Here is a 27622-nt window from a genome sequence, read left to right as displayed (position 1 = left end):
TAGTTTCTTCTAAGGTTATACTCACGGGAGAATGATCTGACCAAGAGGTTAGATGAATAGTAGAGGAGGAGACTCTTTGTAAAGTCCACTGGTCCGTTAGGAAGAGGTCAATACGTGAATATGAGTTATGGCACAGGGAAAAAAGTAAAGTCCTTTTCATCCGTGTGTGTACACCTCCAAACATCGTACAGTCCCAAATCATGTAGGAGGGAGTTTAACTCTGGACGTCCACGTTTGGAACGGGAAGACGAGTCTAGGTCCGGGTCAGGGGTGCAGTTGAAGTCACCACACCAGACAACTGCACCATGTTGTAATGTTGCAATTTTCTTGTGTAGTTTCCGAAGGAATCGGAGCTGATGGTTGTTTGGGACATAGACATTGATAATGGTATAAGGGGCGTTGTTGGTGTGGCATTTTAAGATTATATAGCGCCCTTCCAGATCTGAGATGCATTCATCGAGTGTAAAGGTCAAGGACTTATTAAGAGCAATTAGGACCCCCTTCTTCTTCTGGGTCGCATTAGCTGTGAAAACAGTACTAAAGTGTTTGTTAGCACAGGAGGGAGGGTTTCTAGCAAGGAAGTGCGTTTCTTGTACGCAGATGATGTCCCATTTAGTTTGTTTGGCCAAAGCCCATAAAGAGGCTCTTTTCGCAGGGTGATTCAGGCCCTTGGGCCACTTTTTCAAAATGGTAGCTTGTTGATGACAAGCACCAAGCTCTTCTACAACAGAAAGTGGTGCAGTAACTGAAGGGTTTTAGATGTGGGGTGGAGGGAGGCCACGTTGCTACTTTACCCCCAATAAACTGTTTCAGCAAGTTGTTTTTTTAAGATCCATAATGCTGCATACATGTGACCTTTTTTTTTTTCAATATTTTTATTAACTTTTACAAAAGCAAATTACATGTAGAGAAATGCAATACATAAACATTGTTAATAATGTAGCAAGTTATAGTGGTACAACAGTCTGAAGAGTACATTCCCGGAGTTACAACCCAGTGGAAATGCAGTTGCAAGGTTATCACAATAAGATCTAGATCTTAAGGGGGTGTTCCCCCACTCCAGGTACCCCGAATGGGAGCACGCTGTACCCAAGAGCGTGGAAACCTCCCCCCAACTTGAGTAACGATGACTGTCACTACTGTAAGATCTCTGGTACTTGCTACACACATTTATGAGGAAAAAAACGGTATAGAATTAGATAACATGAAGCAACGGAATAAAAACCAAAGGGGTATTATTTCCGTCCCATCAATTATATCATTGATAGTGCTGGCCATAGTTCCCGCATTTGTTTCCAAATGTGCGATTTTGTCATCTATCACCCCTATTTTGTTGCCAAAGCCTTGCATAAAGGAGAGTATATCTGACTGCAAGGAGCTCCTGAGGGACATGAGCATTTCTTTGAGTGTAGTATCCATAACAGCCTGCCCTATGGCGGGGAAAGAAGCTATGGCGTCTGGCTGAGGGCTCTGTTGTGGGAAGACATAAGACATCCCCCCTGTGTTGTCCCACTCCCTGGTTGTCCCTGTGTCATCAAGTCTCATCTTGCTTTTCGCTGGGCTGTGAGTTGTTGGCGTCCCAGGAGGGGAATGAAGAGGATCCCCAGAGTTATAGGCACTTACCAGTGCAGCGTCCGGTGAACAAGAGACTCCCTCTCTGTGTGGAGAAGCTGCGGCCTCCGCCTGTGTGTTCCGTTCGTTCATTGCGGCCCGCGGATGGCTGATACATAAAAGCCGTTAGTTTGCGGGGCAGCCTGGTGTCCTTTCTCTTCAGTGACATCGCCCCAAAGTGGTACGGGTGATATCGCCGATCGGCAGGGGTCCGTTGGTGGCTGGGGTGTGCTGATAGTCGCTGAAGTATGCCGTGGATGTGAGGAGCTCAGAGCCTAAGCGGCCATTCCAGTCACGCGCCGGCCACGCCCCCCCTACGTGTGACCTTTTTAATGATAGGTATAGGAATCACAGCCTTTGAAGGTTTATCAGCAGGTGTTCTAAGGCTACATGCTCCTTACTCTCCTCCATATCTTATGTGGATATCACCAATTCTAGTGCTCTTCTGCTGGATTTTGTGAGCTCACCTTGCAACTTTTCATGTAAATGTGGTTACCACTTTCTAATGCAAGCCAAACATGAATTAACCTTACTGCCAGGAATTAGGAATAGCCGTGGTGGGAAAGCTGTGAGGACTGGAAAGTTTTGTTCCATTGAGTGCCATCTCAGCCCTTATCCTTTCTGTCACTCTAATGAATCCCACATAAATCTTTATACTTTTTCACCTCAGTGTCTAGGCTTATACTGCAGCCATCAGTAGCTAAGTACCTCATCTCTTCAGAAAAAAAGCAGTGTTGACCACCAACAGAATGCAAGAAAAACGTATATATTTACGAATATAGCAAAATCATGCTAAGAGGGCCAAACCTACTTAGTCATCTTTCCTATCCATAGATCAGGAAAATAATTAAACAAAAGATATTCCCTGTATTTACCAAGTGTTTTTTTTTTTTTTTAAACAGTCATGCTAGCAGTACATTTCACAAGTTTGTTGTGGTTAGATTGTTTTGTAATAATTAAGTAAATCATTGATTTATACAAGTTAAAGCAAATTTACAATCATATGAGGAACAGTAAATATGTTGCAAAGTTCTGATAACTATGGACTAAACTATAGAAATTAAGACAAAGTTGCTATGTTGTTAGGTACATTTATAGGTGGATCATTTACTGGTTTACATAGCTAAAATAAACCTTCGAGTTAGTTTACCTGTACTGTTTGTATTGGAGTGTTGGTCTGCTTACCGATGCTTTACAAACACCTATACCAACTGCTCATTTTCAAAACAAATAAATTATATTTTTTTCCTCTTATGCCGTGTACACACGATTGAAAATCCCACCAAAAGCAAAAGTCCAATGTAAGGTTTTGGTCGGAAAATGCGACCGTGTGTATGCTCCATCGGACTTTTGCTGGCAGGCTTCCAGCCAGCAAAAGATTGAGAGCAGGTTCTCTATTTTTCGGTCTGAAAAAGTTTAGATCAGAAATTCCCACACATGCTCCGAAACAATTTGACGCATGCTCTGAAGAATTTAACTTAATTTTCTCGGCTCGTCGTAGTGTTGTATGTCACCGCATTCTTGAAGGTCGAAAGTTCAGAGAACTTTTGTGTGACTGTGTGTATGCAAGCCAAGCTTGAACGGAATTCCGTCGGAAAAAACATCCAAGTTTTTTCAGACGGAAAATCCACTCGTGTGTATGGAACATAAGACATTTTTCAAGGCATCTGGACTGTCCACTGATTGACAAATCTGAAGGGGTGCTTACAATTGCAGCACTCACCCTGAATTAGCTGATGAAATATTCACCAGGCCCTCCTAGCTTTCCTTAAGGCAAAGCACTCTGTAGTTGCACCTAGACACTCAGTGACCCACTAACAGACAAATGGATATTTTGTATCCTTCAATCTCCTTTTACGCAATTTTATTAGAGGGTTAGGGATACAGAATATGCTGCATCCATCTGCATGAATTCTATAAGCCTAGCAGACAACTATTTTCTAGACCTCTACTACAGGCCAGTGTAGAGTCTGTTTACCCAGATGCTTTTTAGTTTCTTCAACCTCTGCTGTAGGCCATCTTAAAACTTTTTAGGCCTCTCTCATAGGCCAGTTTGTATACTGTAGGCCTATTCAGCAGGATAAGGAACATATCCCTTCTTCTTTGTCATTGCATCCCAAGCAAAGGCCTGGGAGGCAATAAATGGACCTCTATACTTACATTCTCACCAGGTAGAGTATGGAAGGCATAGATCTTACCAAATATTTATCCTCTTCCTCAGCCCACATCTTCAGTTTTCCTGACAGCTCCATGTCAGCACAGACAGTAGTAGGCTGACATGGACGTCATGAAAGGAAAATTGCAGTAAGTATTTGATATTCAATTTTCTGTTTTAATTAAACTGTATTATCTAAAACAAACCCCCCAATCCATCCATACCTCCATTCTTTAATTTTCTTTATTTTATTTTTCTGGCCATGGCCATCTTAAGTAAGGGCAGATGATTCATGTAACATTTACTCACTGGAATCCATCTGCCCTTAGATTAGCCATTCAGGCAGAAGGGTGTGCTTAGCTAAGAAAAAACCTCTTTTCTTCTTGAAGGTACTTGGGATGTATCACCAGGAAGTAACTGAAGAAATGTAAAAAAAAAGTTTAAAACAAGTAAATATATTATACTTTCCTATCTATTTACTGATGCTAGCAACATAAGCATGAAAAATTATGAATGTTGACAGAGAGAATAAAGTTCCACTTTAAGGCAGAGTCCCTATACTATGATAATCTTTTATTCCAATGGTTTAATTTTATTTATTTTTTTATAAACGGATGCTGTATTTAGGTGTTTGTATAGCCAAAACCTTTTTTTTTTTGTTTTAGAGTGAATAAAGTTTTTTTTTTTTTTTTTTTGTTGTTTATGTTCTGAGAATTGCCTTTACTTCCTGTCTTGGAGACACCAAAGAGAGGAAATCTTCCCAACGTGAAGGGAATTCCCATCTTAGACAGTTGTCACCAGAACTCTTGCTCTGTTGACACCTCTGAAATTTTGGATCTTACCCCACTTTCTGTGTCCAGAACAATGATCACCAGGATAAACAAAGAAGTCAAACTTCCTAGAGGGGATACAGACAACAATAAAGACCCACCATAGTATCTAACTCTTCTGTATCCAAAACAAAAAAGTTTGCTTTACATACAATTTAATGATTGGTTGATTGAGATTTTTGGATATCATTACAGTTTCCACCATAAATAAAACGTATTATTTTAATAGTCTAGTTACTGTTATCATCTTCATTGTTTTATATATAAACTTAGGTATGCTGCAGATATTTACCTCTGTAGCATTATTCACTTTAACATGCCTTTCCCTGGATCTAGCATCACTTTTCTAGGAAGTTAGACAATGGCAGCTCCCAGTCCCGGGTGGAGGCCTCAGATGTTTCAGGTAACAGCTCTAAAGATAGCTTGTCAAGTATAAATGAATTGGCCACACACTGATGCTATCACCAATGTAAACCAGCTTTAGAGGATTCACAACATATAGTCTTGACTGTCCATCTCCCACTCCAATGTGTTTCGCCCACAAAGTGCTTAATTGTTGTCTCCATCTCTTTGTAACGTGAAACGCATTTGAACGTGACTCTATGTTGTGCATCCTCTATTACAGGGGTTTCCCTCCAGTTGTTCAGGAACTACAATTCCCATCATGCCTAGTCGTGTCTGTGAATGTCAGAGTTTTACAATGCCTCATGGGACGTGTAGTTCTGCAACAGCTAGGGGGCTGTAGTTTGGAGATCCCTGCTCTATTATATTGACTGCTTGCCGTCTGCCCACCGTCAAATGATGGAGGAGCGGTGCGGCTGTCGTTCTGGGTGGACATCATATGACGTCACCCCCTGAACGGCCGGTCTCAGGCAACCGCAGAGGCGCGGTGGCTGCAGCCACACCGTGTCCTAGGCCATGATCCTATGACCCTGATTTCTGTAAAAAGCCAATGACGCAGCTCTTTAACCATGTGATCGGCTGTGTCCAATCACAGCCGATCACATGTAAATGCAGAAGTGCCAGTAATTGGCACTCTGACAGTGTGAGGCGACGGGAGCGATCAGCTGCATCTCCTCACAGGGGACACCCGGACAGGTAATCAAGGCACTGATCATCAGTGCCCTGATTACAGTAAAGCCCCCCAGTGCCACCAATCAGTACCCATCAATACCACCAATCACTGCCCATCAGTGACACCAATCAGTGCTGCCTTTCAGTGCCCATCAGTGACTGCTCATCAGTGCTACCCATCAATGCCCATCAGTGCCGCCTATCCATGCCACTTATCAGTGCCCACCAGTGGCTCCTATCAGTGTCCATCAGTGCCACCTATCAGTGCTCATCAGTGCCACATAACAGTGAAACCTATCAGTGCGGCATATTAGTGCCTCCTCATCAGTGCCCATAAGTGCTGACTCATCAGTACAGTCTATCAGTACAAATCAGTGCTGCCTCATTAGCGCACATCCGTGAAGGAAAAAGTTTAGTAAAAAAAAAAAAAAAGCCCAGCAGTGACTAAAGCTCTATTTGTGTGAAGAAAATGATTAAAAATGTATTTGGGTACAGTGCTGCATGACCGCGCAATTGTCATTCAAAGTGTGACAGCGCTGAAAGCTGAAAAATGGCCTGGGCAGGAAGGGGGCGAAAATGCCCTGTATTGAAGTGGTTAAAGATGGTCTTTGGTTGGTTATGGCATCAGTGTGCAATACTTTAATTTATACTTGACAAATGGTACAGCTGAGCAGGGATATGCTCTTGGGCATTTACCTCATAGGAGCTCAGGCTACAAGAGAAGAGGCAAGTTTAAACTGGCATACAATGCCCTGAAAAAGTATTCATACCCCTTGAAGTTTTCTACATTTTGCCATGTTACAACCAAAATGTACTTTATTGGGATTGTATGTGATAGGCTAACACAAAGTGGCACATAATTGTGAAGTGGACAGAAAATGATAAATGGTTTTAATTTTTTTTTTTTACATATAAATATGTTAAAAGTGTGACGTGCATTTGTATTGAGCCCCCTTTACTCTGATACCCCTTACTAAAATCTAGTGGAACCAATTGCCTTCAGAAGTCACCTAATTAATAAATAGAGTCCTTCTGTGTGTTATTTAATCTCAGTACATATACAGCTGTTCTATGAAGCCCTCAGAGGTTTGTTAGAAAACCTTAGTGAGCGAACAGCATCAGGAAGACAAAGGAACACACCAGACAGGTCAGGCATAACGTCAGGAAGCAGATTAAATTAGGGTTAGGTTATAAAAAAAAAATCCCAAGCTTTGAACATCTCATGGAGCACTGTTCAATCCATCATCTGAAAATGGAAGAGTATGGCACAACTGCAAACCTACCAAGACATGGCTGTCCACCTAAATTGACAGGCTAGGCAAGGAGAGCATTAATCAGACAAGCAGCCAACATGCCCATGGTAACTCGGGAGGAACTGTAGAGATTCACAGCTCAGGTGGGAGTATCTGTCCACAGGACAACAATTATTCGTGCATGCCACAAATCTGGCCTTTATGGAAGAGTGGCAAGAAGAAAGCCATGGTTGAAAGAAAGCCATAAGAAGTCCCGTTTGCAGTTTGCAAGAAGCCATGTGGGGAACACAGCAAACATGTGGAAGAAGGTGCTCTGATCACTTTTCACTGACTAAAAGAAAAATGCTATGTGTGGCAAAAAACTAATGCTGTATATAACCCTGAACCCATGAAACATGGTGGTGGCAGCATCATGTTGTGGGGATACTTTTCTTCAGCAGGGACACGGTAGCTAGTCAGATTTGATGGGAAGATGGATGGAGCCAAATACTGGGCAATCTTAGAAGAAAACCTGTAGGATCTGCAAAAGACCTGGGGCAGAGGTTCACCTTCCAGCAGGCCAATGACACTAAACATACAGCCAGAGCTACAATGGAATGGTTTAGATCAAAGCATATTCATGTGTTAGAATAGCTCAGTCAAAGTCCAGACCTAAATGCAATTGAAAATCTGTGGCAAGACTTGAAAATTAGACAGAGGGATATAGAAAGATTTGAAAATTGCTGTTCATAGATTCTCTCTACCCAATCTGACAGAGCTTGAGCTATTTTGCAAAGAAGAATGGGCAAAATGTCACTCTAGATGTGCAAAGTTGGTAAAGACATCCTCAAAAAGAGTTGCAGCTGTAATTACAGGGAAAGGTGGTTCTACAAAGTATCGACTCAGTGGAGCAGAATAAAAATGCATGCCACACTTTTCAGATATTTATTTGTAAAACATTTTCAAAAACCATTTATCATTTTCCTTCCGCTTTATAATTATGTGCCACTTTGTGTTGGTCTATCACATAAAATCCCAATAAAATACATTTATGTTTTTGGTTGTAACATGACAAAATGTGGAAAATTTCTAGGGGTATGAATACATTTTCAAGGCATTGATTACATAAACTGTGAGCTCTCCAAACATGTTCAAAAAATAATATATTTTTTAACGAATTTCATATATGACAGACTTTCCTGATAATGTAGTCTGCTCCAATCATGAACATGAATGCAAAGATTTTATAGTATGCAAGTACAAGCAATTTCATTAACTAAGAACTAAAACAGCCTTTTCTGTGTTCAGTGATCAAGGCCAGCAAATTCTTTACTGGGGACTAATGTTCAATTTTACAGATCAGGTGTTGTTATCAGTTTATGGTATAATTGGAATATTGACTTTAGCATAATAGCTGTCATATGCCTGCTATAATCATTGATGTTATCTTTCTTACTAACAGCAGCATGTGTAGGTCAGTGTCCTTCCCTCTTTGATCACTTCTGTGTGATTGCTTTTGAGACTCTTTAGGAATTAGGTAATCAGCAAATCTTCAGCAAACAAGTCACATGATAGCTTATCAAAAGCAGAAAGTTAAAAATGTAACTTTCTTTGTGCATATGAAAACATCAACAGTACACCTCTTCAAAGCAAATCTATACTAATGCCGTGTACACACAGCCAGACTTTTCGACAGCAAAGGTCCGATGGAACGAATCCACGTGTGGGCTTCATCGGACCTTTGTTGTCGAAAAATCAGACGGACTTTAGATTTAGAACATGTTTCAAACCTTTCCAGTCGAAAAATCCATTCGTCTGTATGATAGTCCGACAGACGAAAACCGGTGCTAGGGCAGCTACTGGCTATGAACTTCCTTATTCTAGTCCGGTCATACGTCATCACGTTCAAATCAGTTGGACTTTGGTGTGATTGTGTGTGGCCAAGTCCGTTCGTTCGGAAAGTCCATCGGAAGTCTGGCGAAAGTCCATCGGGAAGACCGTCGGACCTTGTCTGCCGAAAAGTCCAGTCATGTGTACACGGCATAAGAGAAAAAAGGGGGCTACCATTGCTGACCCCTCATTCTGCCCATTGTCTAGCTGTAAAAGTTATCAAGTGGTTCCAAGTCACTAACCTGAAACACAGCACAGATCAGTTGCTCAGACTTCACTTTAATTTATTTTGCTGAATGCGTAGTCCAGCTCAGTAAAATGGGACAGTTGGGTAACTAGCATTTTTAAAAAGAGATCAGCAATCATATACCCCTGCATGGTCTCAACTGTAGGTTTACCTTTACAAGGTTAAAGAGGAAGTAAACCCTGATGAGTTTACTTCCTCTTTTTTTCCCTGCAAAGGTAAAGCATAATGGACTACTATGCGCATAGTAGGCCCATTATGTGTCACTTACCTGACACAGGAGCCAGCGAAGTCGCGCTGTCCCCTGTAGTCCGCCGCATCCATCTTGCTTGTGGCGTCTCGCAGCTCCGCCGCTGTCATTCGGCGAAGCCGCGATGACGTCACTCCCGCGCATGCGCACAGGAGTCGACAAATGCGGCAGCTCCATTTTTGGAACTGCCGCGTTCAGTGCGCCTGCGCGCCGCTGTCTACGGCGAATGCACCGTAGACAGCGGTGCCCGTTTTCGGGCAAATATCTCCTAAACCATATAGATTTAGGAGATATTGCTTGGACCTACAGGTAAGCCTTAATCTAGGCTTACCTGTAGGTCAAAGTGGTTTGTAAGGGTTTACAACCACTTTAATTATACTCTTTCACTATTCATGTGTATGTACATCTTATCTGTGCGTGTTATTTTTTAGGAAATCTTGTTTTAATTTATAGATTAAAAATACATATGTTCATGAAGCAGTCATAGTTGCTATTGTGTATGCACACCTGTATTCTTTAGCAATTCTGCACAGCAATTCTGCTTTACTCTTTCATTTACAATAAAGTGAAATGATTGACAAACAGCTGAATGCACAGTTAAATACATACAGTATATGTTTACTACTTTACCAACTAAAGGCTTTGCAATTCTGTAAAGCCAATCTTGTGATTCATGCACTTTTGCCACACTGCACAGTCCAACACTTGACACCCTAATTTCCAACATCAGCATTTCAGCTTCTTGGGAGAGAAATACAGCATCTTCTTTCCCTTCAAGCTGACCATACATGGATTGAAAGTCAGCTGGTTCAGCAGGGACTGGTTGAATTTCAATCCATGTATGGGCACTGTGGTTGTACAAATGTTGATCTACCAATCAAATTTCTGTACAACTGCCTTGTTGAATTTTTCCCACTCCATCAGAGCCGCAGGCTGCAGACTGCAGCGCTGATCAATAGCTCAGCGGATGGATTCCCCCATCCACCTGGAATCAGGTACGTTTTTTTTTTTATTCAATCTGCTGGTTGAACGAAAAAAACCGGACTAATTGTCAGAGAAGTTACCTGGTTGGTCACAGTGCTGCCCGTGCTGGTGAGCGCCGTTGTGTGGAGGTGCTTGCTGGTGTGCGTGTTCCTGTGCACGCTGGGGTGCGCGCTCCTGCGGGCGCTGGTGCGCGCCGGTGTGCGCCCATGCGCGCTGTTGTGTGCGCTTCGGGTGACGCTGGTGTGTGTGCTGGCGCTCGGCGCGCGCACATGCACGGTGCTTGGCGCCAATCGGCCTATTTAGGTCTGCCGCATATTCCACTCAGGTGCTGCCTGATCATCAAGCCCCCCGGTTCCTGTTCCGTTGCCTGTATCTGCGTTTCTGCTTCCCGATCTCCTGACGACCCGGCTTTCTCCTGGACACCCGTGACCTCTGCCTGCACCTGACCTCGGCCTGTTCTGACCTCACTCCTGCCTACTCCTACTGTACCGTTGCTGCCCGCCTGTTGCTGAACCCTGCCTGTACCCGGACCTGCCTGCTCAGTTCCTGCTCCGCACCTAGTTTGCTTGTGTCCTGCCTAAATACCTGCTGCTTCGGAGTTCCTAGTGTTTCCTGCTCCTGGATCCACACCACAGGCTCTCTTACCACTCCGCACTCTCAGCCACCTGTCTACTCTATCAGGGGTTGTAAGTCGGACACGTACGGGAGACCACCCTCTGCCCAAGCGGACTCACCGGTATGGTAAGTGGTAGTTTGACAGTATCAGGCAGCCATGACTGAGTCCGGGCAGGGGGCCTCCCCCATGGACGAACTATGCAGACATCTGGCTGGTCTGACCCAAGCCGTAAAGAATCTCCAGGAAGGTTACTCAAGGTTGGAGGAGCAAGTTCCTCCTCATCTAATCCTCAAGGAACTTCTTCCACCGGCCTTTCATCTGCACCCTCCGTAGTGATGCTTCCTCCTGAGCCACGAGTACCTACGCCTGAAAGATTTTCCGGTGATCGTACTAAGTACCGTGCATTCCGCAATTTTTGCAAGCTTTACTTCGCCACCTATAGCCAAGCAGAACACGGTGCAATTCAGCTAGACTGGTACTGAGACCATAATTTGGTGTAATTGAACCCAAAACCAAACTGCGGTTCCAGGAATGTTAAATAAGAAAAACACATAGCGCGTGCTCTTCAGGAGCCGGCGCTACACGGCTATTTACATATGGATGCTGGTAATTTACATGTAAACACAGGGTCTGCAGGTGAGTCATCTGTACACAACCATAGGGCAGAGCTGGGCAGCATTAGTACCAGCACTTCACACTGAGATATGAGGACACAGCAAGGGACTAAAACTTCAAGGAACAAGGGAATTTAAACTGGAATAGTTGTCAATTATGAGACAGCTGCTTTGGGCCCCACAACAATGACAGGGCCCAGGGCAGCTGCCCCTTTTGCGTGTAGTGCAAGGGCCTGCCTGATTGCATACAAATTGAAACTCTTAAGGTTTGACCTCATAATATGTTTTTGGTAAACCTGAAGACAAAAAGCTGCAGAAAATCTAATACTGTGTATAGGGTCTAATGCTCTATGTTTTTATTGTCATTTGTAATGTGGCTTTTACATTTTTTTTTCCTACATATTCTATATCAAATTTGTTGTAAATTATAAAACATTCAGATTTGTAGCCTTGCACCTAGAGTGAGATCTGCTTTAAAATGTGGTAAAATAAAATAGATTTGACTTCCACAAGCCACACCTGAAACACTCAGAAAAATGCATGAAACGCACTGACCTTCTTACCAGTGATCTACATTGCTGTATTCATAATTATTGTTATTACTATGGATATTTGATTATCTGTAATGTATATGTAGAGTTTCCGGTTTCTATAGCAGAGTACTTAATCTTTGACCCTGCTGTTTAGGTCACTGAGAGTAGTTCTTTTTATATTTGTTTACCTGCGTACTTTTAATATGTTTAATAAAGCTTATGATATTTTATAAATATTGGTTGTCTCCCATGCTGAGCCAATAAAGTCTGGTGCTTTTTTATGTTGGGCTTGCGCAATCCAGTCCACAATTTTTTCTTTGCATAAAATGTAAATCACCCAGCCTCCCTGATTAACAACTCTAAAGATGAGACAACAGTCATAAAGGCAGTGCTCTGTTTTTAGAGAATCAGGCCCAGTAGAGACTTGAATAAGGCGAAAACCCCAAGGTGCCCGTAGGCAATAATGGGCATTCAGATGAGTAACTATGATCCAAACGTCCTTATGCCCAATGTCTGCTAGTTGTCACATCCAATACAAATGCTACGCTTGAATCATTGTATGTGTTTATACATAGCTCCCAACTGTCCCTGATTTCGAGGGACTGTCTCTGATTTGGAGCAATGTCCCTCTGTCCCTCACTTCTTCTCATTTGTCCCTCGTTTTGGTCTGATTTATATAGATGTATATAAAATGCACTTTTTATCTATCAAAAAGTGTTTTTCAGCACTAAACCTTTCATCTGATATCTAAATTGCTGCATTTGTAAATTCCAAAAGCCAATATAAAGGAATAGTAGCGGTAAAAAAAAAAACACTTGTGGGTTTAACCAATCTTGTATTTTTGTACAATTCTCCTTTAAAGAGGAAGTAAACTCTGATGAGTTTACTTCCTCTTTCATTCCCTGTAAAGGCAAAGCATAATGGACTACTATGCATCGCATAGTATTCCATTATGTGTCACTTACCTGACACAGGAGCCAGCGAAGTCACCGCTGTCCCCTGTAGTTCCGAGCATCCATCTTCTTGGTGGGTCTCCGTGGGTCTCGCTGCTCCGGTGCTGTGATTCGCCGGAGCAGCGTTGACGTCACTCCCGCGCATGCGCATGGGAGCCGAGACTCGCGGCATTGCCGTCATCGACAATGCCCCGCTCAGTGCGCCTGCGCGCCGCTGTCTACGGCGCATGCGCCGTAGATAGAGGTGCCCGTCTTCGGGCAAATATCTCCTAAACCGTATAGGTTTGGGAGATATTTCTTGGACCTACAGGTAAGCCTTAATCTAGGCTTACCTGTAGGTCAAAGTGGTTTGTAAGGGTTTACAACCACTTTAAGGGGCATGGCTAGGGCTGTGTCCTATGCCTGCATACTTTTGCTGATAGGTGTCCCTTATTTCCATCTCAAAAAGTTGGGAGGTATGGTTTATACAATGTCGATAGGCAAGGCAGACACACACATACACTTCCAGTGCCAGCTTATCTTTAAAGAGTAGAAATCAGACAAGGCATTCTAACGTGCAATTTCTCTGAATCCCACAACGTTTTAGCTTGCTTATTTTTTTTTTATAAATTTTATTTAGTGTTCAAGGAATCCCACAATTTATCCCACAATTTAAATATAAAACGGAATGAAAAGAATATTTGACAGCTCCATATAATCAAGTAAGACCAGGCATTACAGAACACAACTAAGATTGCAGAGCATACACAAACAAAAGGGCAGGCTATGCAACCCGTATGAATGTGGCTGAAAGTGACCAGGAGCTGGGAACATTCATCGATAAGGACTCATGCACGCACACTGCAGCTAAAAGCTTTTATTTCAGCTTGCAGAAGCTTGTGTTTTTTTTTTGTGCTCTTGTGCATGTTTTTTTGAGCTTCTTCAAGCTTCTTCAAACTCCTTTAAGCTTTTTTGAGCATAAGGCTCCATGCACACTGTAGCTCATAAACGTCAGTTTTTTGAAGTTTGGGCATTTTTTTTAAAAAGCCCATAAACTCTACTCTATGTTATCCTATGTGTCCATGCACACATGGACGTTGTTGGGCATTTATCAGCAGTGGAGTTTATGGGCTGTTTTCTGAACGCCATAAAATTGTGTTCAGGAGCAGTACTGGAAATGCCAGACACCGGTAAAAGGTGTTAAATGAGTAAAAAGAGCGTTAAGCCTTATTCTGCGTTTTTCTGCCTCTATTCAAAATCAATGGTTCCCTGTGGGAGCCCACTGATTTGAATAGAAGTCACACCAGAAGTCGGATCATCATGATCTGACATGCGGTGCAACTTGTGTGCTGAGGATGAAGGGGAACCCCCGTCAAAATAAAAAATAAAAAATTGGCGCGGGGTTCCCCCCTCAGACGATACCAGACCCTTCGATCTGGTAGGGTTTTTAAGGGGAATCCTCTTTGGTGAAAAAACAGCGTGGGGTCCCCCAAAAATCCATACCAAACCCTTAACCAAGCACGCAGCCCGGCCGGTCAGGAAAGGGGGTGGGGACGAGATCCCAGCCCCCCACCCTATGTGAATGAGTATAAGGTACATTGTACCCCTACCCATTCACCTAGAAAAGTGTCAAAAATAAAAACCTACACAGGTTTTTAAAATAATTTATTAGGCAGCTCCAGGTGTCTCTACCGACTTCGGGGATCTCTTCCTTCTTCTCCGTGCTCTCCGGCCTCTTCTGACAGGCTCCTCTGCTATCTTCTGCTCTTTTGCCTGCTCTTTTGCTCGTGGTGGCCCAGTCTTCTACATTGTCTTCTTCCGATGTTGACACAACGCTCTCTCCCGCTGAAATGCCGGGTGCGCGGTGCGCAACGACTTATATTGGCATGGGGCGTGGTCAACGGTTGATGTCATCCGGGGACCCCGTCCCCTTATGACGTCACCACATGGGGCATGATGGGATGGTGACGTCATAAGGGGGCGGGGTCACCGGATGAAATCACCCGGTGACCACGCCCCATGCCAATATAAGTCGTTGCGCACCGCGCACCCGGCATTTCAGCGGGAGAGAGCGTCGTGTCAACATCGGTAGAAGAGAAGAAGGAAGAAGGCAACGGAGAAGACCGGGCTCCGCTAGCAAAAGAGCAGAAAATAGCGGAGGAGCCTGGCAGAAGAGGCCCGGAGAGCGTGAAGAGAACAGAGAGCGCGGAGAAGATGCCGGAGAGCACAGAGAAGAAGGAAGAGATCCCTGAAATCGGAGCTGCCTAATAAATTACTATGTAGTAATCTGTGAAGTGTGTTTTCTTTTTGACACTTTTCAAGGTGAATGGGTAGGGGTACAATGTACTCCATACTCATTCACATAGGGTGGAGGGCCGGGATCTGGGGGCCCCCTTATTAAAGGGGGCTCCCAGATTCCCATAAGTCCCCTGCCTGCAGACTCTGACAACCAATGGCCAGGGTTGTTGGTAAGAGGCTCTTCTCCTCATCAACATGGGGACAAGGTGCTTTGGGGCTGGTCAAAAGCACTTACCCCCCCATGTTGAGGGCATGCGGCCCTCATGAGGGGGGGGCGCTCTGTCATCCCCTCCCCTTTCCTGACCGGCCGGGCTGCGTGCTGGGATAAGGGTTTGGTATGGATTTTTGGGGGACCCCTTAAAATTCATACCAGACCCAAGGGTCTGGTATCATTCGAGGGGGAACCCCAGCCAATTTTTTTTTCTTTTGGCGGGGGTTCTCCTTCATCCTCAGCACACAAGTCACACCACATGTCGGATCATGATGATCCGACTTCTGGTGCGACTTCTATTCAAATCAATGGGCTCCCATAGGGAACCATTGATTTTGAATAGTGGCAGAGAAACGCTGCTAAAAACTAGCGCCGCTTAACATGCATTAACGGCAATGCAAAACGCTGATAAAATCATGTTTTTCAACCAGCGTTTTCTGACAGTTATCTGGCGTCCAGAAACAGCTTTTTTGAGCTCCAGTGTGCATGGAGCCTAAGCGTTTTTTTCACAAACCCTCCTAGATAGTATTTTCTGAACCACAGTATAAACAAAAGTTTGGTGGTGTTGCTTTCTGCCTGTAGGAGCATATGCCTGAAAACGCCTGAAAAAGCCATAGTGTGCATGGACACACTGGCTAACATGGAGGGGAGCTTCCATGCAGAAAAAATAAGAGCTCAAAAGCCTGTAGGAGCCACTTCTTTGAGCTCCTTTGAGATGCAGTGTGCATGAGCCCAGAGTCAAATTCTGAGAACATGCTTACATTTATGTAAATAGATCACACAACAGAAAAGACTAACAAAATGGAGGGGGGGGATCAAAGAGAGCAAAATAAAAAGGGGGAGGGGGTAAGAAGAGGAGAGTGGAATGGCAATAAAAAGGGGATGAATAAAATTAAATAAAAGCAAAATGTCTCCCTCTCAGACAATGCCACGTATCAGGTTAAGAAATCCAGATACTTGGGAGAGTGCATGTGATCAGCACAGGGCCAATCAGCACTGTCCAGACAGAGTGTCAGGTGACCTGCATCCTTATAGGACAGCCAGTGTAGTATGAAAACTCCTACAAGCTGTAACCAGGCACTGATAGAAATCACAAGACTGCTATATACTGCTGATGAGAAAAGGTATTTAGCAGCTTATATTTACTATAATTATTGCATTTCCATGTTCTGTGTACTGTGGGAGACCAGATATAGTGAATGCACGGTCCTGGCTTTAGAAACACTTAAGGGTCCTTTCACACGGGGCGGATCAGTTCTGATCCGCCCCGTGGATGTCCGTTTGCTCAGCGGGGATCACTCCGCCGATCCCCGCTGAGCAGGGAGATGACAGCTCCGTCTCTGCACACTGCGCAGGGACGGACCTGTCACAGCGCCGCTCTCCCCTATGGGAGATCGGATGACGACGGACCGCAGTGCCCGTCGTCACCCGATCCGATCTGCAGACGGATGGAAAAATAGCTTTTTCCTCCGTCACACTTTTTCGGATCGGAGCGGGTCGGATGTCAGCGGACATGTCACCGCTGACATCCGACGCTCCATAGACCTCTATGGAGCACCCGTTCAGGTCCGCCTGAAAAACTGACAGGCGGGCCTGAACGGGACGTTAGTGTGAAAGAGGCCTTAAAGTGATTGTAAAGTCTCTTTTTTTTCTTCAATAAAAATAACAAACATGTTATACTTACCTGCTCTGTTGCAGTGGATTTGAACAGAGCAGCCTGGATCCTCCTCTTCTCGGGTCCCTCTTCGCCTCTCCTGGTCCCTCCCTCCAGTTGAGTGCCCCCACAGCAAGCAACATGCTATGTGGGCACCTGAGTCACAGCTCCTTATGCTCATTCAGACACAGAGCTGATTGACAGCAGTGGGAGCCAATGGTGCCGCTGCTGTGTTTTAGCCCACCAGGAGGGAGAGTCTTGGACAGTTAATACACTTGTTGACATCACAGAACAGAGAGGGACCTCAGGAAAGTGTTAGGGTGTGCTGGGGTGCCTTCTGCACACAGAAGGTGTTTCATCTTAATGCATAGTATGCATTAAAAAATAACCTTCTAACTTTGCAACTCTTTAAGGGCCGGCTAGTAGCTCAGGACTTGAAATTTTGAGCCCTGGTTTAGTGCGATGTCACGTGTGGTAAATACATGCATTTTACTGTGCATGACTGCAACACACTGGCGTGCATGGGTCTTAATTGAAATATGATTTTCTGGTGAACTGGCGCTATAAACAAGTTGACTATACAATATTAGTATTTCTGTTCTGAATTTTAAACACTTTGTAAAAACTTACTAAAGAAGCACGGCAGTATAAGAGGTAGAGAATCAGGGAACATGTAAGGCCTTCAAAAGCACGAAGATCTTTTGAAATGCATAATGACAAGGCAAGATTCCAGACTAGATTTTCTGGAGTCCCTGCTTGATGTAGACAGTTCTTATACACTGAAATGCATTCCTTTGTTTGAAAGCCTGCCAGTCCAGTGCATAGTTAGTTCCTGGAAGAAGAATTTACAGGTATTTGTTTTGTGATCTAGTCATGATGATTGCCAGTTTTGGAAAGTGTGGTGGAAGGTTAGAAAGCCTGTCCAATTACTACTACTGTTTGCTGGTGAGTAGGGATGGGCCGAACACCCCCCTGTTCGGTTCGCCCAAAAACATGCGAACAGGCAAAAAATTTGTTCCAACACGCGAACACCGTTAAAGTCTATGGGACATGAACAGGAAAAATCAAAAGTGATCATTTTAAAGGCTTATATGCATGGTATTGTCCTAAAAAGTGTTTGGGGATCTGAGTCCTGCCCCAGGGGACATGTATCAATGCAAAAAAAAGTTTTAAAAACGGCCGTTTTTTCGGGAGCAGTGATTTTAATAATGCTTAAAGTGAAACAATAAAAATGTAATATTTCTTTAAATTTCACACCTGGGGGGTGTCTATAGTATGCCTGTAAAGTGGCACATGTTTCCCGTGTTTAGAACAGTCTGACAGCAAAATGGCATTTCTAAATGAAAAAAAAGTAATTTAAACTACTGGTGGCTATAATGAATTGTCGGTCCAGCAATACACATAAAAGTTCATTTTGAAGTTCAAAACTGGGGTTTTTCTCCAGCCATAAAACACTGATAACAGCCTATGTGTGCATGGATACATAGGATAACATGCTGGGGAGTTTACTGGCTGCAGAAAAAAACATCTGAAGCCAACAGCAGCTTTAAAAACATCCAGTGTGCATGATATGATGCAAAAAATGCAAATCGCTGCACACGTGAAGCTAAATACCGTCATTATGGCAGCAGATTTGTGCCATAACCCTGGTATTTTCGGGAACTGCATACGTTTCTCTTTGAAATAAAGGTGTTCTCTGTGGTGGATTCACAGCAAGATCACTTTCATTGATGGCCACCCCCTCCCACCATGCTTTGGTCGCTTCCTCTGCTTAACGGAGCCGTCAGTAGCGGCGGAGACGATCAAGTCCGCTCCCCTCACTACCTGGATGCCGAGTGAGGGGAAGATGGCCCCTGCTCGGCTCCATAGCATTGGAGGGTGGAAGCGACGTCAAGCATCACTTACGCCCAATGCCCTTGAAGGAGCATTTTTTATTGAATTTTAGTCTAAATATGAGATCTGAGGTCTTTTTGACCCCAGATCTCATATTTAAGAGGTCCTGTCATGCTTTTTTTTTTCTATTACAAGGGATGTTTACATTCCTTGCAATAGGAATAAAAGTGACCCAAATATTTTTTTTTTTTTTAAATAAGACAATGTCAAAATAAAAAATAAAAAGTAAAATAAATAAGAAAAAAAATGTAAAGCGTCCCATCCGGGTGAGTTTGCGCGCAGAAGCGACCGCAAACGTGAGTAGCGCCCGCATATGAAAATGGTGTTCAAACCACACATGTAAGGTATCGCCGTGATTGTTAGATATTTTTAGCCCTAATAATTCTAGCCCTAGACCTCCTCTGTAACTGATGTGGAAATGTGAGGCCTATGATTTTTACCTTCAATTATAATCAGTATTAATAAATGGACATACAATATGGCTTAAACAGTGGGGGTTATTTACGATAGGCAAATCCACTTTGCACTGCAAGTGCACTTCCAAGTGTACTTTCAAGTGCACTTGCAGTGCATAGTGGATTTTCCTTTAGTAAATAACCCCCAGTGTGTCAGAAAACTGTCTGGACCTTCTGAGCTGACATCATAAAACAGCTCTGGTATGTTATCTAGAAAGTTCCACTATACTACCTGGTTTATAGATGTACCTAACTAAGACAATCCCTTGCCTGGAGGGAATCACTTAGGGGCTGTGAGGATGACCTCTTGCTGAGAGAGGTGTTACCAAACATGTTTTACTTAAATGGGGTTGGGCAGAGAGGGGATATAGAAGTGAGCCAAGCTCGTGGTTTTTTATAATGTTTGGGGGTTCTAAGTAATTTTCTAGCGAAAAAGAAAAAATGATTCTCATTTGTAAACACCAAGTCTAAAAAATAGGGTCGGTCCTGGGAGTATAGATTTACTGGTGTTTTTCTGGCATTTTTAAAGCTTTTTTAAAGCGTATTAAAAATGTATTAAAAGTGTTTTACAGCTTCAGGCGTTTTTCCAATAGAAAGCACTAGATGGAGGGGAGGGAGAGTGTTTTTTCTATTCAAGTCAGTTGTTTCTATTCAAGTGTATGGGGCCAAAAACGCCTGTATACTTTTTTGAGCTTCAGGCATTTTGTTCAGGTGACAAAACACTCATATGCGAACAGGGGTCATCGAAATTAATGGTATTTTGGAACTTCTGAACTGAGCGTTTTACAAGCTGAAAAATTGAGAATCGCAATTTTTTTGCTTAGAATAAAAATCACGATTCTCGCGACGTAAAATCTTTCACATTATACAAAAAAAAATTGGGCTAACTGGTTTGTTTGTTTTTTTTTTTTTATTATTCATTAAAGTATTTTTTCCCAAAAAAATTGCATTTGAAAGACTGTTGTGCAAATGCTATGTGACATGAAATATTGCAACAACCACCATTTTATTCTCTAGGGCAGAGATGGTGAACCCCAGATGTTTTGGAAATACATTTCCCATGATGCTCATGCACTCTGCAGTGCATTTGAGCATCATGGGAAATGAAGTTCCAAAACATCTGGGGTGCCAAGGTTTGCCATCACTGCTCTAGGGTCTCTACTAAAAAAAAATATATATAATGTTTGGGGGTTCTAAGTAGTTTTCTAGCAAAAAAAAAATATTTGAACTTAAAACCAACAAATATCAGAAAAAGGTTTAGATTAAGGCTTACTTGTAGGTCCAAGAAATATCTCCTAAACCTATACGGTTTAGGAGATATTTACCCGAAGACAGCCACCGCTGTCTACGGCATACGAGCTCATTATGCCTTTGCCTTGCAGGGTGTGTTTTTTTGTTTTGTTTTTTTTTAGCCTTTACTTCCTCTTTAAGTGGTTAAACTTTCCTCACACACAAAGTCTATTCCTTTGACAAACTGATACAATGTTTAGACCTAGTTCCACTGCTAAAAAATGTTGTGATTCTTGGCAGACTGTCCAGTTTTTTTCTTCCTTTCTTTTGAAGGTTGTTCAGAAGAGCAGAGAGAATTCTTTTCATAGACAGAATCATGAAACACTCTTGTCAAGGTCACAATGGGAAAAAAGCGTGATAACGATTCTTGACGATTAATCGTGCAGCTCTAGTAGTTACAAATACTGCAGCTGCTGACTTTTAAAATAAGGACACTTACCTGTCCAGGTAGCCCGCAATGTTGGAACCCAAAGCCGACCTGTCTATTGGCTCTAGGTGCAGGCGGGGCATTCTTAATAAGGGAAACAGCCTGTTTCCTACTGTGGGAGTCGTGCAAGTCGCTTTCTGAATGGTCCCGTCGTCTTCTGGGACACACACAGGTCCCAGAAGGCGACAGGGGAAAGGAGAAGGGCACAAAAAAAAAGAACCGCAGAAGTGACGTACCTCGCTGCGGAGCCATGGGACAGAAGTCCAGAAGAAAATATATGTAAAAAATGTTTAAAGAAAAAACTCTGCTTTAGACCCCATTCACACCTGAGCGTTTTGTAGCTTGACGCCTGAAGCTACAAAACGCTGGAGGGGAAAAAATCCATTATTCTCAATGGAGATGGTTCACATCTCCACTCCAAGTCGCCTGAAGCCCTACGCCTGAGGCTGGGTTCACACCGCTGTGGCTGGGAGACCCGGATGTGATTCGCACCGCACTGCAGTGCAAATCACATCCGATCTCTGTGCGATGCGAGTTCAGCCATACAGATAGTATGGCTGAATTTGCATCGCACCCGCTCCAAACTCGCACAGGACCCTTTTTTTGGTCCGCAGCAGAATCGGATCGCATGGGTGTTCACACCATGCGATCCGATTCCTGTCCGAGTTTGCAGATCGCACTGCGATATGCGAACTGATCTGGGGGTGTCATTAAGGTTTCACTGACACTCCCAGCAGTCCGCATAGGGCAGTGTGAACTGCCGGCGGGAGGCATGCGATGCGGGAACCCGCCGCGGATTTGCGCCGTTCTCGCATCGCTTCAGTGTGAACCCAGCCTGAAGCTCAAACAAGTTCCGGACCCTTTTTTGTCACGCGAATCGGGCTGATTTGGGCGTTTTTCTTCTTTTAACATTGATGACCTTTTGCCCTGCACAAATTCGCGGCAAATCGCGGTAAAAAACACCGCGAATCGCGGTAAAAAACGCTGCAAAAAACGCTTGAAAACGCTATGCTCAGGTGTGAATGCAGCCTTGAGGCTGGGTTCACACTGAAGCGATGCGGGAACGCCGCAAATCCGCGGCGGGTTCCCGCATCGCATGCCTCCCTCCGGCAGTTCACACTGCCCTATGCGAACTGCTGGGAGTGTCAGTGAAACGTTAATGACACCCCCAGATCAGTTTGCATATCGCAGTGCGATCTGCAAACTCGGACAGGAATCGGATCGCATGGTGTGAACACTCATGCGATCCGATTCTGCTGCGGACCAAAAAAAGGGTCCTGTGCGAGTTTGGAGCGGGTGCGATGCGAATTCAGCCATACTATCTGTATGGCTGAACTCGCATCGCACAGAGATCGGATGTGATTTGCACTGCAGTGCGGTGCGAATCACATCCGGGTCTCCTAGCCGCAGCAGTGTGAACCCAGCCTAAAGCAGGAGTAAACCCGCTGACTTTTTTTTTTTTTTTACACCTGTAAAAGAAAAGGCATAATGGCCTAGTATGCACCGCATACTAGCTCATTATGAAATACTTACCTTAGAATGAGGCGATGACAACTCAGTCCACACCGAGGGAGCTGACATGTTCCCTCAGTGTGTCTTCCGGGTATCACGGCTTCGGCGCTGTGATTGACCGAAGCCGTGATGCCGTCACTCCCACGAGCGGGAGTTTTCTTTACGGCAGGGTCTGACGTCTGCCGGACTTTCAGCCGAGAATCCCCTGTGCACATGCGTTGCTGAAGTCAGCGGCTCATTCCGAGGGGAATATGGTTTTGGAGATATTCTTTTTACCTACAGGTATGCCTTATTATGGGCTTACCAGTAGATAAAAGTTACAAAAAGGACTGTACAAACGCTTTAAGACACTAAAGCCTGGCAAACACGATCAGATTATCAGATGAATGTTCCTCAGTTTTTTGTATGCTGCCAGTCTCATATCACAAGTGAAGAGGTTACTCAACATATGAAAATTCTAGTATGACAGAATTTAACTTCAGAAGTGATGTAATGTGTTGAATTGTTTGTATGTTTTCTTTAGTTTCTTAGCATGCGTAGTCTTGCTCTATTTTTTCCAGATGAAAACTGTACTAACTCAACGAAAATCGAATGTTGTGTTCACATAGGACAAACATTTTATAGTCTGCACATCCAGTTTTTGTCGCCTGAAAATTCCGAATCGGCTGTCGAAAGCACCGTACTAACAATCTGAAAATCGACAGATCGTTCATCGGACTTCATTTTACTTTTGATTTTCTGATTGCGTGTACGGGCCTTTACCTGTCCACAAATCCAGCAGTGTCTTCACCCCAGCCGATTTTTCAATCCACTCTCTGGTGTTGCTGCCGCCATTTTTTGTAAGGGACGCCGGCAGTGATGCCTTGCTGGGAAGGAGGAGGGAGGTCAAACTTCCCGGTGACTTTGTCACGGCTAAATCACTCAGAATTGGGAGCTGGTAACTGTCAAACCCAGGTACCTGCCCCCCCCCGAAAGGTGCCAATTGTGGCAGCAGAGGGGAGGCAAACAAGCAGAGCTTCCAGGTTTGGGTGGAGCTCCACTTTAGACCCCTTTCACACTGAGGAGTAAGGATGAGCTCCGGCGTGTTCGCACAGCCCACTTGCAGAGCCCGCCAGGAAGTATGCAGTGTGCTAATCACATGCAGTGAGACATTTCCCGATCTCTGCAGCCCCGCATCGGGACAATGTCTCACCGCCTGTGATTAGCGCAGTGCCGACTTCCTGGCGGGCTCTGTAAGTGGCGTGTGCGAACATGCTGGAGCTCATCCTTGCTGAGGGGCTTTTCAGGCATTTTAACGCTAAAAATAGCACCTGAAAACTTCCTCCCATGCCGCCTGATTGTGAAATGTGGTGGGGCGGTGCGCTTGCAGGACGAAAAAGTCCTGCAAGCAGCATCTTTGGGGGGTTTTGGGAGCGCAGTATTTAGCGCTCCCAAAACACCCCTTCCTGCTGCAATAAATGGCCACATGAAAAGTGCTTCCGAATCGCCACAACACTGGCATTTTTAAACCTCTTCTTTGGGGTGAAATGAGCCCCGCTGGGGCCAAAAAGCGCGACTAAAACCAGCAACGTTTTTACCGCTAACGCATGGGCTTCCCAGTATGAACGGGGTCTTAAAGCTTGGTTCACGTTTCCCGTTAGCCAGCCCTGGCCATATCTATTATAGATGAAGAGTCTATAAACTGCAGAAATCAATGGCAGTTCCTGATAAAGCTGATTTTAGAGTAATAAAGCGGGAATGTAGGATTGTGATGTGCCAGGCTCTGCAGAACATTGTGAGGTGTAGTGCTCTGTGACTAGGCCAGGTTACCTCAGACCCCCCTCCGGGTCCTCCTCACTCATCTTCTAGTGAAACATTTAAGCAGAGCCATTGTGAAAACCCCAGCCCATGAATAATTTACACCGTGTACGGAGCCCTGAACTTCTCCTCACAAGCCATGATATATAAAATGGAAAGATTCGGGAAACAATTACGGTAATAAGCCGGGGCTGGGTTATAAAAGTGCAATCAGCTGCTGTGCTAATCAGCTTTCCCGCTCTGAGACAGGACTGGAAGAACGAGTTCTCTGAACTACAAGTGCTGGAGTTGTGTAAAGCGACTGACTGCTCGTGTGAGAGAAGGAGGAGGCCGAGCCGCTTCGGGGCGCCGAGTACAGAGATCTGAGGGAAGGACCCGGAGAGGGAGGCGGCTGTGTGTGTGCAGGAGGAGTTCAGTCCTCGGGACACTCAGGAAATGGTGATCATGACAGACCCGTCCTGGCAGCCTGACGAGCCGAGCAGGACCCCGAGAAAGGATTATAAAGGAGCGCCGTCTTTGTGAGTATATAGTCCGTGTGTGGAGGAGGTGTGTGAGGGGTGGCGGCGGCTCTGTGGTGTTTTTAGGCCGGCCGTGTCCTCTGTGTACGGGACGTTTGTGTGAGGGGAATGGGCGCTCCTCTATACACAGTACTGGACGGGGACTCGCGCTTTTACAGCATTTCTGTGTACTACGCAGTCAGCCATGTCCTGGAGGGGGGGACTCCAGCTCCCACAGGCATGTCCTGGAGGGGGGGACTCCAGCTCCCACAGGCATGTCCCCTGCTGGCCTGTGGGATAGATATAACCAAGGCACTCCGAGCAGCTGCTCGCTTTGCCAGGAAAGTTTACTCCAAGTGAATGAGGTGGCGTTTACCTTACAGAGAGTACCCAATCACATGCAAGGAAAAACAAAAAAAAGTTTTTGTTGCTCCCACCTGATTGGATGATGGAAATCAGCAGAGTTTCACCTCATTCCTCCCAGCTCTAAACATTCTTGCAGATGTTATAAGTCCCAGCCTGAGCCTGGGGGAGTAACTGCTGACTTTTTTTAATAGGACACTTACCTGTCCAGGGATAAGGATGAGCTCAGGTGGGTTTTGCAAGCTGCACGTGCAGAGCCCGCCAGGAAGTCAGCACAGCGCTAATCGCAAGCAGTGACCGATGCGTGCCTGCAGAGATCAGGAAATGTCTCATTGCTTGTGATTGGTGCTGTGCAGTGGTGACTTCCTGGTATGTGTGGCGTGCGCACACGCCTGAGCTCATCCTTATCCGGGGATGTTGGCCGGTGTCCTATCATATACTGTCCTCCATCGGATAGTGTCTGCTGTGTACTGCCCATGCGCAGTACACAGCACACACACACACACACATTCCGATAATACCCGAAGATGAACAGCGCCTGCGCTGTGCGTCCAGGTTCTATCCCCACCATCCAAGTGGACATAGTCTGAATATAAAAGAGCTGAGTGCAGCGAGGTCGAGCCCGAAGTGTGGCCTCGCAAAGCAAGCCTGCGAGGGGCCCTCTAATTTTCCAAACCCTATGTCCGCTTGGGTGGTGGGGCTACCACCTCCACTCACGGTGCAGGCGCTGTCCATCTTTGGAGATTTTCCGAAGCTTCTGCTCCGTACTGCGCATGCGCAGTACGGGGCGGACACTATATGATGGCAGGAGACTATCTGCCAGAACACCGGCACCCCATGCTGATACCTCTTTTGGTTTCAGGTGCTGGTGTTGCAAGTAAGGGAAGGCTTCAGAGCAGTTTTCCTACCGTGCATGCGGGAGCTGCTTTCTAAATGGTTCTGCCATCTTCTGGGATGCACATGGGTCCCAGAAGGCAGCGGAGGCATGCAGGTGGGTCGGATGCAACCATGGAAGTGACGTACCTCACTGCGACGACATAGGACGGAAGTTCCAAAGACAAAAAAAGGAAAAGTTTGAGACAAAGTTATTTTGCCTGGCACGCTGCTTTAGGGCCGGTTCACACTGCGGGCGATGCGAGGCGACACGACTTGCCTCGCCGCGATCTGACAAGTCGCCCCCGTTCTGTACAATGGAACCGTTCTGAGGAGCGACTCGAGTCGCTCCGACTCAGAAAAAAGGTTCCTGTACTACTTTCGGGTGACCTCGGGGCGACTTGCATTGACTTCTATACAGAAGTCATTTGCAAGTTGCCGCTGAGGTCGTGGCGAGGCAAGTCGGTGTCGCCTCGCATCGCCCGCAGTGTGAACCGGCCCTAAGGGCTCCATTCACTCTTTGCGTGACTTGTCATGCAACTCTGGCCACTAAAGTCAAGAGATGTTGCACTCCATGTTTTTCAATGACAACTGTTCAGATATGTGCGACTTGGTCACAGCAATTTTAAAAAGGTTCCTGCGCTACTTTGGTTTAACTTTCATGCAACTTGAGTGCCATAGACTGCAATGTAAGCCCTCAAAAGTTGCATCTGAATGTTGTGCAACAGCTGTCTATTATTGTTCAATCCCAAAGTCTCATAAGTGTGAAGATATTCATGTGCATTGGGGGGGGGGGGGGTGTGGTTAAAATCAGCCATTGAGCTGCATTTTAACCGCTTAACCTCCTACCCCCAATTCCCCCACCCCTTAAGCCACACTAGGTGGTGGACACAGCTGTTTACATAATTACTAAAGAGACCATACTGTTACTTTTGGTCAAGTATCTGCCGATGCTGAGTACCGATATCTTGCTGTGCGATTTACATCCATACAAAATGAATGGGGGGGGGGGGGCGCAAATCACATTGCATAGAATTGCATGCAATTGTGAACAGGAATGTGGTGCGATTCCTGTTCACATCACATGCAGTTTCCTCACCACTTCTGTCGACCCAGGCTTGTCGGTAATTTTCAGCGTGGGTTTACACAGGAGCAGTTGGGAAACCATGTGTAAGCCAGGAGCTTGGGCACAGGACCTGAAATGATTGGGCTGTGTGCACAGAGCAGGCAAGTATGAGGTTTAGTATTTTAATGAAGGGCAACAAAGAAAAAAAAAACACTTTGCAATCAATAAGGCCCCTTTCACACTGGGGCGGTGTGGGTGTCAGTGGTAAAGCGGCCAGAAAAGGGTTAAAAGCGCTGCTTTGCCAGCGGCATAGCCACGCTG

At 45.0% G+C, this 27622-nt stretch overlaps 1 protein-coding gene across 3 annotated transcripts in view; it reads left to right on the top strand.

The window, feature by feature from the left end:
* Positions 1-27622, top strand: part of GRAMD2B (GRAM domain containing 2B) — a 207060-nt gene that overhangs the window by 114613 nt on the left and 64825 nt on the right. Inside the window, exon 1 of one of the 3 annotated variants that reach the window (XM_077462170.1) lies at positions 24721-25020. The exons of the other annotated variants lie outside the window; for them this stretch is intronic. Within the exon in view, the coding sequence (XP_077318296.1) occupies positions 24938-25020 (83 nt within the window). The 5' untranslated portion in view covers positions 24721-24937. Of the gene's footprint in view, positions 1-24720; positions 25021-27622 lie in introns of those variants that run through there. 3 annotated transcript variants of the gene reach the window in all.

Source organism: Lithobates pipiens, unplaced genomic scaffold, assembly GCF_037356315.1.
Source record: "Lithobates pipiens isolate NorthernLeopardFrog02 unplaced genomic scaffold, aLitPip1_a1.2 Scaffold_3, whole genome shotgun sequence".
NCBI lineage: Eukaryota > Metazoa > Chordata > Amphibia > Anura > Ranidae > Lithobates > Lithobates pipiens.
This window is presented reverse-complemented; position numbering and strand designations above follow the sequence as displayed.